The sequence below is a fragment of the Oncorhynchus clarkii genome, chromosome 5 (genome assembly GCF_045791955.1).
Source record: "Oncorhynchus clarkii lewisi isolate Uvic-CL-2024 chromosome 5, UVic_Ocla_1.0, whole genome shotgun sequence".
In the NCBI taxonomy this organism is placed as follows: domain Eukaryota; kingdom Metazoa; phylum Chordata; class Actinopteri; order Salmoniformes; family Salmonidae; genus Oncorhynchus; species Oncorhynchus clarkii.
The window spans coordinates 47,776,962-47,789,663 of NC_092151.1; the positions used below are offsets into that span (position 1 = coordinate 47,776,962).

The 12,702-nt window shown below is 43.6% G+C and overlaps 1 protein-coding gene across 1 annotated transcript in view; it reads left to right on the forward strand.

Annotated features, from left to right (window-relative positions):
* LOC139408944 (AF4/FMR2 family member 1-like) overlaps positions 1–12,702 on the forward strand; it is a 69,700-nt gene that overhangs the window by 31,850 nt on the left and 25,148 nt on the right. The window contains exons 7-10 of the mRNA XM_071153447.1: positions 2,478–2,538; positions 5,530–5,674; positions 5,882–6,832; positions 9,033–9,127. Coding sequence (XP_071009548.1) covers positions 2,478–2,538; positions 5,530–5,674; positions 5,882–6,832; positions 9,033–9,127 — 1,252 coding nt within the window. The remainder of the gene's footprint in view (positions 1–2,477; positions 2,539–5,529; positions 5,675–5,881; positions 6,833–9,032; positions 9,128–12,702) is intronic.

The window sequence follows — 12,702 nt, forward strand, 5'->3', positions numbered from 1 at the left end:
ATCAAGTTTAAAACACTAGTTTAGCAGTGTTTCTCTGAGAACAAACTGCCCCCTGGCCTCTCAAATTAGGCTTTATTAGCTAATGTGACAGTTGATGAGGGTCACTCTCTCTCTGCAGACCCATTTTCATGATTGCGCTATACATGCTCTCACACTTTTTTGTTTTGTTTATATTAGCTCTCTGTGTACCGTGCTGCTCTGTTCTGAGCCAATTGTAATTTTCATAAGTCATTTTTTTTGTGGTACCTAGCCACAGGACTGAACAGTAGTCCAGGTGTGACAAAACTAAGGCCTGTAGGACATGCCTTGTTGATAGTGCTGTTAAGAAGGTAGAGCAGCACTTTATTATAAACATACTTCTCCCCATTTTAGAGACTGTTGTATCAATATGTTTTGACCATAAAAGTTTACAATCCAGGGTTACACCAAGCAGTTTAGTAACCTCAACTTGCTCAATATCCACATTATTCATTACAAGATTTAGTTGAGGTTTAGGGTTTAGTGAATGATTTGTCCCAAATACAATGCTTTTAGTTTTAGAAATATTTAGTACTAACTTATTCCTTGCTACCCACTGCAACTTACTGCAACTCTTTGTTAATTGTTTCAGTCATTTCAATCACTGTAGTAGCTGACATGTATAGTGTTGAGTCATCTGCATACATAGACACACTGGCTTTACTCAAAGCGAGTGGCATGTCATTAGTAAAAAATGAAAAACGAATGGGCCTAGACAGCTGCCCTGGGGAATTCCTGATTCTACCTGGATTATGTTGGAGAGGCTTACATTTAAATAACACCCTCTGTTCTGTTAGACAGGTAACTCATTAGCCACAATATAGCAGCAGGTGTAAAGCCATAACACAAGTTTTTCCAGCAGCAGACTATGATCTATGATGTCAAAAGCCGCACTGAAGTCTAACAAAACAGCCCCCACAACTTTTTATCATCAATTTATCTCAGCCAATCATCAGTCATTTGTGAAAGTGCTTGTTGAATATCCTTCCCTATAAGCATGCTGAAAGTTTGTTTGCTGTAAAGTAGCGTAGTATCTTGTCAAACACAGGCTGACTTGGTCGGCTGTTTGAGCCAGTAAAGGGGGCTTTACTACTTTTAGGTAGTGGAATGACTTTTGCTTCCCTCCAAGCCTGGAGGCACACACATTCTAGTAGGCTTAAATTAAAAATATGGCAAATAGGAGTGGCAATATTGTCCGCTGTTATCCTCATTGGCACTCTGTGTCAATTTCTCTTTTTCCATCGCTCTCTTTCTCTTAATTTCCACCAGACTCCGTCACACACACTCGAGCCTCTCGTCCCCCAGAGATAGAAAGTCATTGGTCACAGCCGTGTTGTTCGTCTCCCATCCATTGAACTGGCCTGCCAATAAATAATAAACCTCCCAAATGAGTTCAGCTCTAGGCTCTGGGCCTCTCTTTATTAAGGTTTTATTGACCTATTCTTTCCCTCTTCTAACCGCACTAGTTGGGAATCAGCTGTGACTTGTTGGAAAGGTGGCATCACCAGCTATAGCGTACGATGACATTCTAGATGATTCTGTGCTTCCATATTTGTGGCAACAGTTTGGGGAAGGTCCTTTCCTGTTTCAGCATGATAATGCCACCATGTACAAAGCGAGGTCCATACAGAAATGGTTTGTTGAAATCGGTGTGGATGAACTTGACTGGCCTGCACGGACCTCAACTTCATCTAACACCTTTGGGATGAATTGGAACGCCAACTGCGAGCCAGGCCTAATCGCCCGACCTCACTAATGCTCTTGTGGCTGAATGGAAGCAAGTCCACACAGCAATGTTCCAACATCTAGTGGAAAGCTGTTATAGCAGCAAAGGGGTGACCAACTCCATAGTATTGCCCATGATTTTGGAATGAGATGTTCGATGTCCAGGTGTCCACATACTTATGTCCATGTGGTGTATTTATAACTGGGCTAACTAGCAAAGAATATGAACGATAGGCCATCATTTTGAATAAGAATTTGTTCTTAACTGACTTGCCCTAGTTAAATAAAGGTTACATTTTAATTCAACAAAAATAACAAATGTGCACACATGGTTAAATGCAGCTCTCGCACTGATCTAAAAACAAGCACATCTACTCACGACCGCTCATGCAGCTCTACTCACGACCGCTCATGCAGTAGAATCCTACTCGGATGCATTCTGCCTACAACAAAATGTTTTGCATACTAAGTCTTGCATAGTTTGTTAGTTTCGGTATGTTGCATTGGAAGTGGCTAATATTGTGTTGATTCGATCACAATTCCCACAGTAAAGGGAAACGTTACCAAGTTAACTTTCCAGAGTTTTCCCCCTTAATTGACTTCCAATCTTGTGCGCAGGCTGATATTTCGTCTGGAGGGCAGTCCCGAGTGTGCCCAGTTTAGAGGGAATATTGGCAAGGGGGTGTGTCCCATCTGTTTTAGTAAAGATGTTGTTTTTTTTTCTCTCTTCCCAGAACACTATGGATCACCTCCGCTAGCCTCTTCCTCCAGACTCATCTGTCAACAGAGCTCATCGTGAGTAACCTTTCACCTCTGTCATGTCCCTAATGTGTACTAATGTCCCCAAAGAGGGGCCATAGTGCACCCCAAGCCTTTGTCTCCCGTTGGTATTGAAAAGGTCGCAGTGACCCTTTGTGGCCTGAAAGAACATCCAGGTGGTGGAGGTAGTGTGTGTGCGTTCGTTATGCAGTTAGTCCAGATCAGTGCAGACCATGTATTAGATTTACTCATAGACTCTTCAGATATATCATCCTGCTATCAGATTAGAGAGAGGCTGCAGCAGCAGGGACACATAGCAGAAGTCTACTCACGTGTCTGTGTGTGGTTGTATTCTTCACATGCGTGCCACAGACAAGTCTCGTGTTGCTTTTTCTCCTATTACACAGTCACCGGCAGACTGTATCATATCACAGCACAGTTTCACCATTTTCTATCTAAAATCCTTCCTATGTATCGTAGCTGAAATAAAAGATCCCAAACATTTTCCATACACACAAGGCTTATTTCTCACTAATGTTGTGCACAAATTTGTTTACATTCCTGTTAGTGACCATTTCTCCTTTGCCAATATAATCCATCCACCAGACAGGTGTTGCATATCAAGAAGCTAATTAAACAGCATGAGCGTTAGAGGTGCACCTTGTGCTCAGGACAATAAAAGGTCACTCTAAAATGTGCAGTTTTGTCACAACACGATGCTACCAATGTCTCAAGTTTTGAGGGAGTGTACAATTGGCATACTGCAGGAATGTCTACCAGAGCTGTTGCCAGAGAATTTAATATTAATTTCTATGCCATAAGCCGTACGTCCAACCGGCCTCACAACTGCAGACCATGTCAGCCCAGGACCTCCCCATGCGGCTTCTTCACCTGCAGGATTGTCTGAGACCAGCCACCTGGACAGCTGCTGAAATTGTGGGTTTTCCAACTGTCAGAAACCGTCTCATGGAAGCTCATCTGCGTGCTCGTCGTCCTCACCAGGGTGTTGACCTGCCTGCAGCTTGGCGTCATTACCGACTTCAGTGGGCAAATGCTCACCTCGCTTGCCACTGGCACGCTGGAGAAGTGAGCTCGTCACGGATGAATCCCAGTTTCAACTGTGCCGGACAGATGGCAGAAAGCGTGTATGACTTTGTGTGGCCGAGTGGTTTGCTGATGTCAACGTTGTGAACAGAGAGCCCCATTATGGCGGTGGGGCTATGGTATGGGCAGGCATAAGCTACGGACGGACAAGCAACACAATTACATTTTATCAATCAATAATTTGAATGCACAGATACCGTGATGAGAATGACCCATTGTCGTGCCGTTCATCTGCCACCATCCTCATGTTTCAGAAAGATAATACACGGCCTCATGTCACAAGGATCTGTACACTATTCCTGGGCGCTGAAAATGTCCGTTCTTCCATGGCCTGTATACTCACCAGACATGTCACCCATTGAGCATGTTTGGGATGCTCTGGATCAATGTGTACGACAGCGTTTTCCAGTTCCCTCCAATATCCAGCAATTTCGCATAGCCATTGAATATGAGTGGGACAACATTCCACAGGCCACAATCAACAGCCAGATCAACTTTATGCGCTATTTGCCTCTATGCTGCGCTACATGAGGCAAATAGTGGTCACCCCAGATACTGACTGGTTATCTGATCCACGCCCCTACTTTTTTTTTTAAAGGCATCTGTGACCAACAGATGCATATCTGTATTCCCAGTCATGTGAAATCCATAGATTAGGGCCTAATGAATTTATTTAAATTGACTGACTGGACTTACTTTATTTTATAAATTCAGTAAAATCTTTTAATTTGTTGCATTTTGCATTTATATTTTTGTTCAGTGGAAAAGGGAATGATATCAACCTGCAAGGCAGGCAGTCAAATAATTTTCCAAAAATGCTTGATAAATGGTGCATAACACAAATATAAAAAATTCATTTCATAAAGAAATATTAGTGGAAATATATCCATAAAAAGTTCAGAAAAGTAATTTTAATCATTGAATCCTACCCTGTATTGTCTGATTTGGAATCTCGCCAAGGAGAGATTACATGCCATTTAATTCCAATAATTAGACCTCACCACAGCGGACACAATTATTCATTACACAATTGTTCTAAATTAAATCACCCTCTTCAACCTCATCATTCAGTTAATTCAAATTATGTTGTGAATTAACATGCCCAATTTACGTCATTCAGTGAGGAGAAAGACACATTAGCGCCTGGCTTCATACCAACGTCCTACAACGCATTTGTCTTGGCCCGTTAAGGTAGGAATCTTATTTTTTGTTGTTGTACAATATCAAACGTCAGTGGCCGTTTTGACAATGGCGGTTCTGGTGTTAACAAGGCCGTTTCAGTGTACAGTAGAACAACAATATAAAACATATTTTGGACAAACGGAAAGCTAAGACGTAGTCAGTCACACTCAAACTCATATCCTTGTTTGAAAGACACATGTAGCAAGGCCTATGCCTAGTTCATGTAATGTGCGACCCTCTCTCTCTTCTAATGTATTCACACCACCAATATTATCAGGAGTACAGAACAGCTTGGCCTATTTGTTAGCATACTAGTAAAAGCCATGATAGTAATAGTTCCTCCTGCCCTGCCTGGTGAGTGTGTGGCTCTGAGAGCACATCTGGTTGAGTGTTACAGCAGGAGAAAGGAGCTCAGCGATCCTGGAGGCTGCTGTGTTTAGCTTGGAAGGGGTTCTGCTCGGGCCTTGTGCGTGTGTGTAAAGAGGCCTAACCTCTGAGGGATTATAGGGATGTGGCAGGGAGGGGGATGTTGTATTGTGATAGAGAACAACTCTCCATCTGAACCATTTACTCACCTGTATTATTATACAGTTTGTTAATAGTTACTGCTTTTACACCTTTCTCTATTTTCTCACACATTCCTGTAAAAGGCCAGATAAATGAACTGAACTGCTCTCTAACACCTTTCTGTCTCTGCGTTCTCTGGTTGTAACTATGCTTTCTGTCTCTCGGGTCCTTCAGTACGGTTGTAGCAACACATTCCAGTGGGGTGGAGTCAGCCAGCTCCAGTGACTCCGAGAGCAGCTCAGGGTCAGACTCAGACAGTGAGAGTGGGACAGAGGAGGCCCCACAACCCATCAGGAGCAGCAGCCCACCAGTACCCAAGGTACAAACACACAGCACACTACTTAGTCATACACTTGGAACACTTAAATAACTTGCTTTGTCTTTGATTGATCATGCGTTCACCATGGGCCAGTTTCCCCGTACACAGAATCTTCATTCAAATGGCTTTGGAGTCCAGGACTAGGCTTAAGGTTTATACCGGGTCCTATATGTTTCTTTACATTGTTCATATATTGTCTCTGTCCAGGCTGAAGGCCCCGTGGTGACTAACTGGCAGCTGAATAACTGGATCAGAGTGAGCCAGCAGAACCCCATCACAGAGAGCCAGAGTGACACTGTCCAAAGCCCTTTACCGAAACAGCAGCAGAGCCATGACTCAGAGGAGGAGGCCATTCCTCCCAGGGACTACAAATCCCACACACCACCACAATACCCAGAGTTCAGCGATGGTGAAGCCAAACCTCCAGGAAGTGAGGACGTTGCCTGCAAACAGCATGTCCGCCACAAGTCCCCGGCCGTCTCACATGTTGGGGACAGCAGCAGCCAGAGAAAAACTGTGGGGAACAAACATCCCTCCAGACCAGTTAAGGCTCCCCGTCCTGAGGACTCCCAGGCTGGGCTGCGGGTGGAGAGTGTGGAGGTGGCCCCCCGCGACAAAGACCCCTCGTTCACAGACAGGCCAAAGGTCAAAACGAAAACCGGGCACAGCAGCAAGAGTGGCAGCGCCATAACGGACAGTAAGAAGCCTGCCAAGCGCAACTCTTTGGAGAAGAGGAAGACTAAACAACCAGAGTCTGGAAGCAGTGGTCCCAAGATGACTCTGATGCTGGACTGTAAGATGGAGAGGTCTCGCAGTCCCAGCCCTGCCCGGGTAGTGGAAACCTCCGTCAGTGTCAGGAAAGAGACCCTCCCGGCCCCTCAGAAAGGCCAGAAAACGCCCAGGAGCTACTCTGCAGCTGCAGCACACCAGTCCAAACGGGAGTCCTCAGCCAAAGCTTCCAGGGCCCCCCAGGGACCTCCACATGCCCTGCTGGTGAAGATTGAGCTCAATCTGCTGTCCAGGGTCCCTCCCCAGGGCTCCAGGCCATCTCATGGAGGCCAGGAACCAACCAGCAGGAAGAGACCCAACACAGCCCCAGAGAGGGGAGACGGGGACCCTGCTTCCCCCATCACTACCAAAGTCTGCAAAAAGAGATCGGTGAGTGTTTTTGTTTGTTTTGTGAAATAGGATGCATACTGTTGCTGATATTAGCAGGTTTTTGTTTTTATGAACTGGTTTGGGTTCAGCAGCTCTTCTATACCGGAATATTATGTCCCACTCCTCACCTTGTCCCCACTCTTAGCCATGTATAGGTATATCAACAGTGCTATCATAATTTAAAACACATTGGTGCTACGTTTGCTATCTTACCAGCAGAGACAATGTCCCATACACAATGTCACCTTCCTGTTACATCACTTAACGATTGCATTGTGTGACAAGTCTATGGCTACCCAAATAGTCCGGGTAGCTATTTGATTAACTATTCAGGAGTCTTATGACCTGGGGGTATAAGCTATTTAGGAGCCTCTTGGACTTGGCGCTCCGGTACTGCTTGCCGTGCGGTAGCAGAGAGAACAGTCTATGACTAGGGTGGCTGGAGTCTTTGACAATTTTTAGGGCCTTCCTCTGACACCGCCTGGTATAGAGTTCCTGGATGGCAGGAAGCTTGGCCCCGGTGATGTACTGGGCCGTACGCACTACCCTCTAATGCCTTGCGGTTGGAGGCTGAGCAGTTACCATACCAGGCGGTGATGCAACCCGTCAGGATGCTCTTGATGGTGCCGCTGTAAAACCTTTTGAGGATCTGAGGACCCATGCCAAATCTTTTCAGTCTCCTGAGGGTCGAATAGGTTTTGTTGTTCCCTCTTCATGACTGTCTTGGTGTGTTTGGACCATGTTAGTTTGTTGGTGATGTGGCCGCCAATGAACTTGAAGCTATCAACCTGCTCCACTACAGCCCCGTCGATGAGAACGTGGGCATGCTCGGTCATCTTTTTCCTGTAGTCCACAATAATGTCCTTTGTCTTGATCACGTTGAGTGAGAGGTTGTTGTCCTTGCACCACACGGTCAGGGTTCTGACCACCTCCCTATAGGCTGTCTCATCGTTGTCGGTGATCAGGCCTACCACTGTTGTCATCAGCAAACTTAATGATGGTGTTGGAGTTGTGCTTGGCCGTGCAGTCATGAGTGGAGTACAGGAGGGTACTAAGTACACACCTCTGAGGGTCCCCGTGTTGAAGATCAGCTTGGCGGATGTGTTGTTACCTACACTTACCACCTGGGGGCGTCCCGTCAGGAAGTCCAGGATCCAATTGCTGAGGGAGGTGTTTAGTCCCAGAGTCCTTAGCTTAGTTATGAGCTTTGAGTTTGATGGTAGGCCTTGAATACATCCACAGGTTTACCTCCAATTGACTTAAATTATGTCAATTAGCCAATCAGAAGCTTCTTAAGCCATGACATAATTTTCTGGAATTTTCCAAGCTGTTTAAAGGCACAGTCAACTTAGTGTATGTAAACTTCTGACCCACTGGAATTGTGATACAGTGAAATAATCTGAATTTAAACAATTGTTGGGAAATTACTTGTCATCCACAAAGTAGCTGTCCTAACCGACTTGACAAAACTATGGTTTGTTAACAATACATTTGTGGAGTGGTTGAAAAACGAGTTTTGATGACTCCCACCTAAGTGTATGTAGACTTCCGACTTCAAGTATGTGTAGACAGCTATGAAAAATACAGATACACTTTCTAGGTCGATAGTGTGGTCTACAGCTTATCATGAGATACTCTACCTCAGGCGAGCAAAACCTCGAGACTTCCTTAGATATCGTGCACCAGCTGTTTACATAAATGCATAGGCACCCATCCGTTGTCTTGCCAGAGGCTGTTGTTCTGTCCTGCTTCCTGTATGTTAAGTCATGTATTCAGTGTATTTTAAGCATTTTAGTTCCCTCATTGAATCAAACATACTGTTTTACATTATGTGCTAAGTGTGCAGTATCCCAGCTGTAATTGTAAATTTGCCTGAAAATAATTTATACAGTATATGTCTGGTCCTTGTTTTCTTTGGCTCTCTTCTGTTGAGGTATTCAGGGCAGCCTGTTCTCCTTCAAAAGGCTCTTATCTAGGCTGTGCGTCACTGCCCCTGAGAGGTCTGCCAACCTGTGTGGTTGACTAGCGTTAGATCGTGAAAGTAGTAGTACTATAGACCTCGTGGTCTGCTTGAGAGGGTGAACATGGAGAAGTAACAAAAGTGCTTTGACCACAGATGCTGAATTTATTTTTTAATTTGGAAGAACAGCAAACCTGTCGCTAGTATAGTTTTTATTACTATTATTATAATTTTTTTCAGGCTGAGAAGGATGCAAAATCCCTGCCAAGGAAGAAGCCAAAACTGGAGAAAGATCCCAAACACTCCTCTTCATGTCCTGGTTCCTGCAAGTCTGCGTGAGTAACACTACACCCCTCAGTTCTTAACTCCTCCTAACTAGTGTCTTCAATGCTCTGCAGCATATCCATCCATAGCTTCTCTGCCCCAAAGTGCTGCAAACTACTTCTGGTATAACATTATTCTGGTATACCTAATAACATTACAACGATATTAGAGATGCATCAAACAAAATGTTTGGTGATTTACCCCAGCACCTTAAGCTGTCCATTGGCCGATTGCCACCCTAGAGACAAGGCTGGGTATCAGACTGGGTGTCTGACTATTTTCAGATTCCATGAAGTTGAATGTAAGACTTTTTAACCCTTTAAAGGGGGGGGGGGGGGTGGAGTTTTACTAAGCTAACATATGGAATTGTTTTAAGATGGCCATACCAAGAATCATTTAGGTATCTGATTTTGATTTAGTACCCCTTTTAGGTAAAAAATAAAAATGTCAATTTGCAGAAACATTTAATTTGGGCTTACTGCTATTTGCCCATAGACAACACCTTGAATAAACGATTCATACATTAAAAAACAGATGGTCCCCAAAAAAATTCTCACGGAACTTTGTTTTGAAGTGTCTGTCCTATTTCTGAGAGATATAAGAAAGATCAGGAAACTATTTTTGGGGGACACATTTAACCCCTTTTTTAGGACTGGTACAGGGCTGCCTTCGGCGAGGCTTGTGGGCGTCGTAGAGAAAAACATGTATGTGTTTGTGAGAGATTCACCTTTCAATAGAGTGGTCATATTAGTGTGTAGCCTGAACTGTTTTGAGGAGACCTATTTTCAGGATGTCTCATGGTCTGACAAACACCGCTGTAGCTCAGGCCACCTTCCACCACAGATGTGTAATGCCTCTGTTGGCGGATGCAGTAGATTGTGACGGAGCCCTTGCAAATGGCTGATTATCTCTAGCTTAAACAGACTGATTTTGATGGGGATTTTTGTATTTTGCTAATCCGATTTTAGCTGTGAAATTGACTCTGGGGTTAATACCTTTTTTAATGTCACTTGGAATGCAATTTAATATCAATGTTGAGGTCTGCGTGCATCACATACCTGCTAATATTCATTCCCCTTCATAAATGAGCCCATGTTGGCAAGAAGTTGAATTTATAGGTCTGGATTTCTCTAAAAGCTATAGCCTACATGGCTTAATATCAGGCAGGTGTGCTGTTTTAGCCCAACGGATGTAGTAGCATAGTGGCTAGGCTATAGATGGCAGAAGCATTGGGTTGACAATCTGCATTTGTTTAGGCTACCCAATGAGGAAATCATGAACTACATCATAAACATAATTTTCGATTTGATACCAATACCAGCTATAATGATACTCAATACCATAACGATACCACAGTGAAGAAAATGGCACAAAGTCCAGCATAAAGCACTGTTGCTGTTAGCAATTTATGTTATTCTTTAATAACACAGACCCCAAAGCAAACAAGGGGGAGGAAAATAGGTTTCTTCGAAGAGGACAAATCTTATGGGGAGGTAGATGGTCATTCTCCCCTGTCCTCAGTTATGCTCTCTGTGATTCTCTCCCAAGAACAAAGGGGCAGCATGTAGTTTTATAACCCAGCCTGGGTTTGACAAATTAGAATTCCTTGCAAAAAAAATAGCCAAAGTATCCTATTTCAGGAGACATATTCCTCCCATGTCTCTGAAACATTCATAAATATTCCCTATTACAGAAAAAACACAATTTCCCTTAATCGTTATTACTCTATTGACTTCTCATCCTTTTGACCTCTCGTCCTCTGTCTCTGCATTGTGTATTTATCTTCGACATTCTTACACTGTATACAACACATGCGGTCAACTCTATCAGGAGAGCTAGGCCATTGGGTGTGCGAGCTTTGAATCAGCACTGCTCAAGCACACCCGAGTAGGGCTCGGCGTTATACCATATTTTATAATATACCTGTATAGATGCACAGACTGGTTTGGGTTTTTACTTTACCTCCTATGACGATATTTGAATGTTTGGTTTGTTAATGTGATATGCTGTGTGTAATGTTAATTTTTATAGTTTACTCCACTACTTTAGTCATCTCTCTCTGCTCATTCTCTCTTCGCTCATTCTCTCTTCATGCCACTTTCTACACAGACCTAGCCCCGCCCTCTGTCACTGAAGGAGCACATTTGTTGTTGCTTGATCACGAGACACTTGCGTTCAGTCTGCAACAATGTGAATGACAACGATACTGTTTTCACTTTGCTTCTTAAATTCACTAGCGTTCTATAATTACACTATTAGTTTGTGTTTCTTACATCTGCAAACAGCTAGTTTGTCTTTTCTTAGCAAGTTGTACCTAAATCACGTTAGCCAGTTAGCTGGCTAGCTAGATAGCTAATAAATGTACTGAGAGCAAACGTAACTAGCTATACAGTCTGATAATACTAGTGATGGTGTAAACCTAAATCAGCATGTTTGTGCAACAGTATATTTTAAATCAAAGAGCAATACGCAAAGTAGATAAGAGAACATTCTATGTAGTCAAAGATTTATAGGGTCCCCTAGGAAACACTTAACACTTTGGTTCCTACCCTGCCACAATAACTCCTCCCTGGCATTTTCATTCGTTGTCATGTCAAGCAATATTCAAGGTGCCCACTATTATATTCTAACTATAGAATTAGAATAATTATTTTCTGTGATTCCAACAATTCACCCAAGCGTTTTGCTCTAAATCGCAAGTCAAATTACAATTGCAACATTTGGTTAAAAATAAGGCCTAGGTTGTTTGCCCTTATTTGTGCAGCCCTACGTGTAAATTATCTAATGAGTGCAGGAAATGCAGAAATGTATGAAAATGCTGTATTTGGGGGGGGGGGGGTTGAATTGAACAGTATAAAACAAACAGAATGGAGAGACTCATTTTAAATCCCTCCAAATGTATTTCCACCCTAGGGTCACGTACTACTTGTATAGCAAATTTAGAACCTTTTGTTATTCAAAAACATAAAATTCTGTCTCATACCATCAAAAATTGGAAAAATATGATATTTTGGCCGTGTCAGTCAAGTTTCTGTTGAGCAGTTGATTTGTAGAATCTGGCGAATGGGGCTGGAATAAGTCTGCATGCCCATTGGCTCTCCTGGAGTTATTATGCTCGAACATTAGCCTAAAACCAAAAAGTCTAATAAAAGAATTCCCTGATGGTCCTTCCGAGTGGTGCAGAGGTCTAAGACACTGCGTCGCAGTGAAAGAGGCATAACTACAGACACGGGTTCAATCCCAAGCCGTATCACAACCGGCCGGGATCTGTTGTCCCATAGAGCAGCACACAATTGGCCCAGCATCGTCCGGGCTAGGGGAGGGTTTACTTGGCTCATCAATCTATAGCGACTCCTTGTGGCAAGTCAGCGCCTGCAGGCTGACCTCAGTCGTCAGTTGATCAGTGTTTCCTCTGACACATTGGTGTGGCTGGTTTCCCGGGTTAAGCAGGTGGGTGTTATGTTTCGGAGGACGCATGACTCAACCTTCGCCTCCAAGCCCATTGGAGTTTCAGTGATTAGACAAGATCGAAAAAGGGGGTAAAAAAATATAGGGTAAGTGAATCAGTTACTTCGAAGCAAGCCAT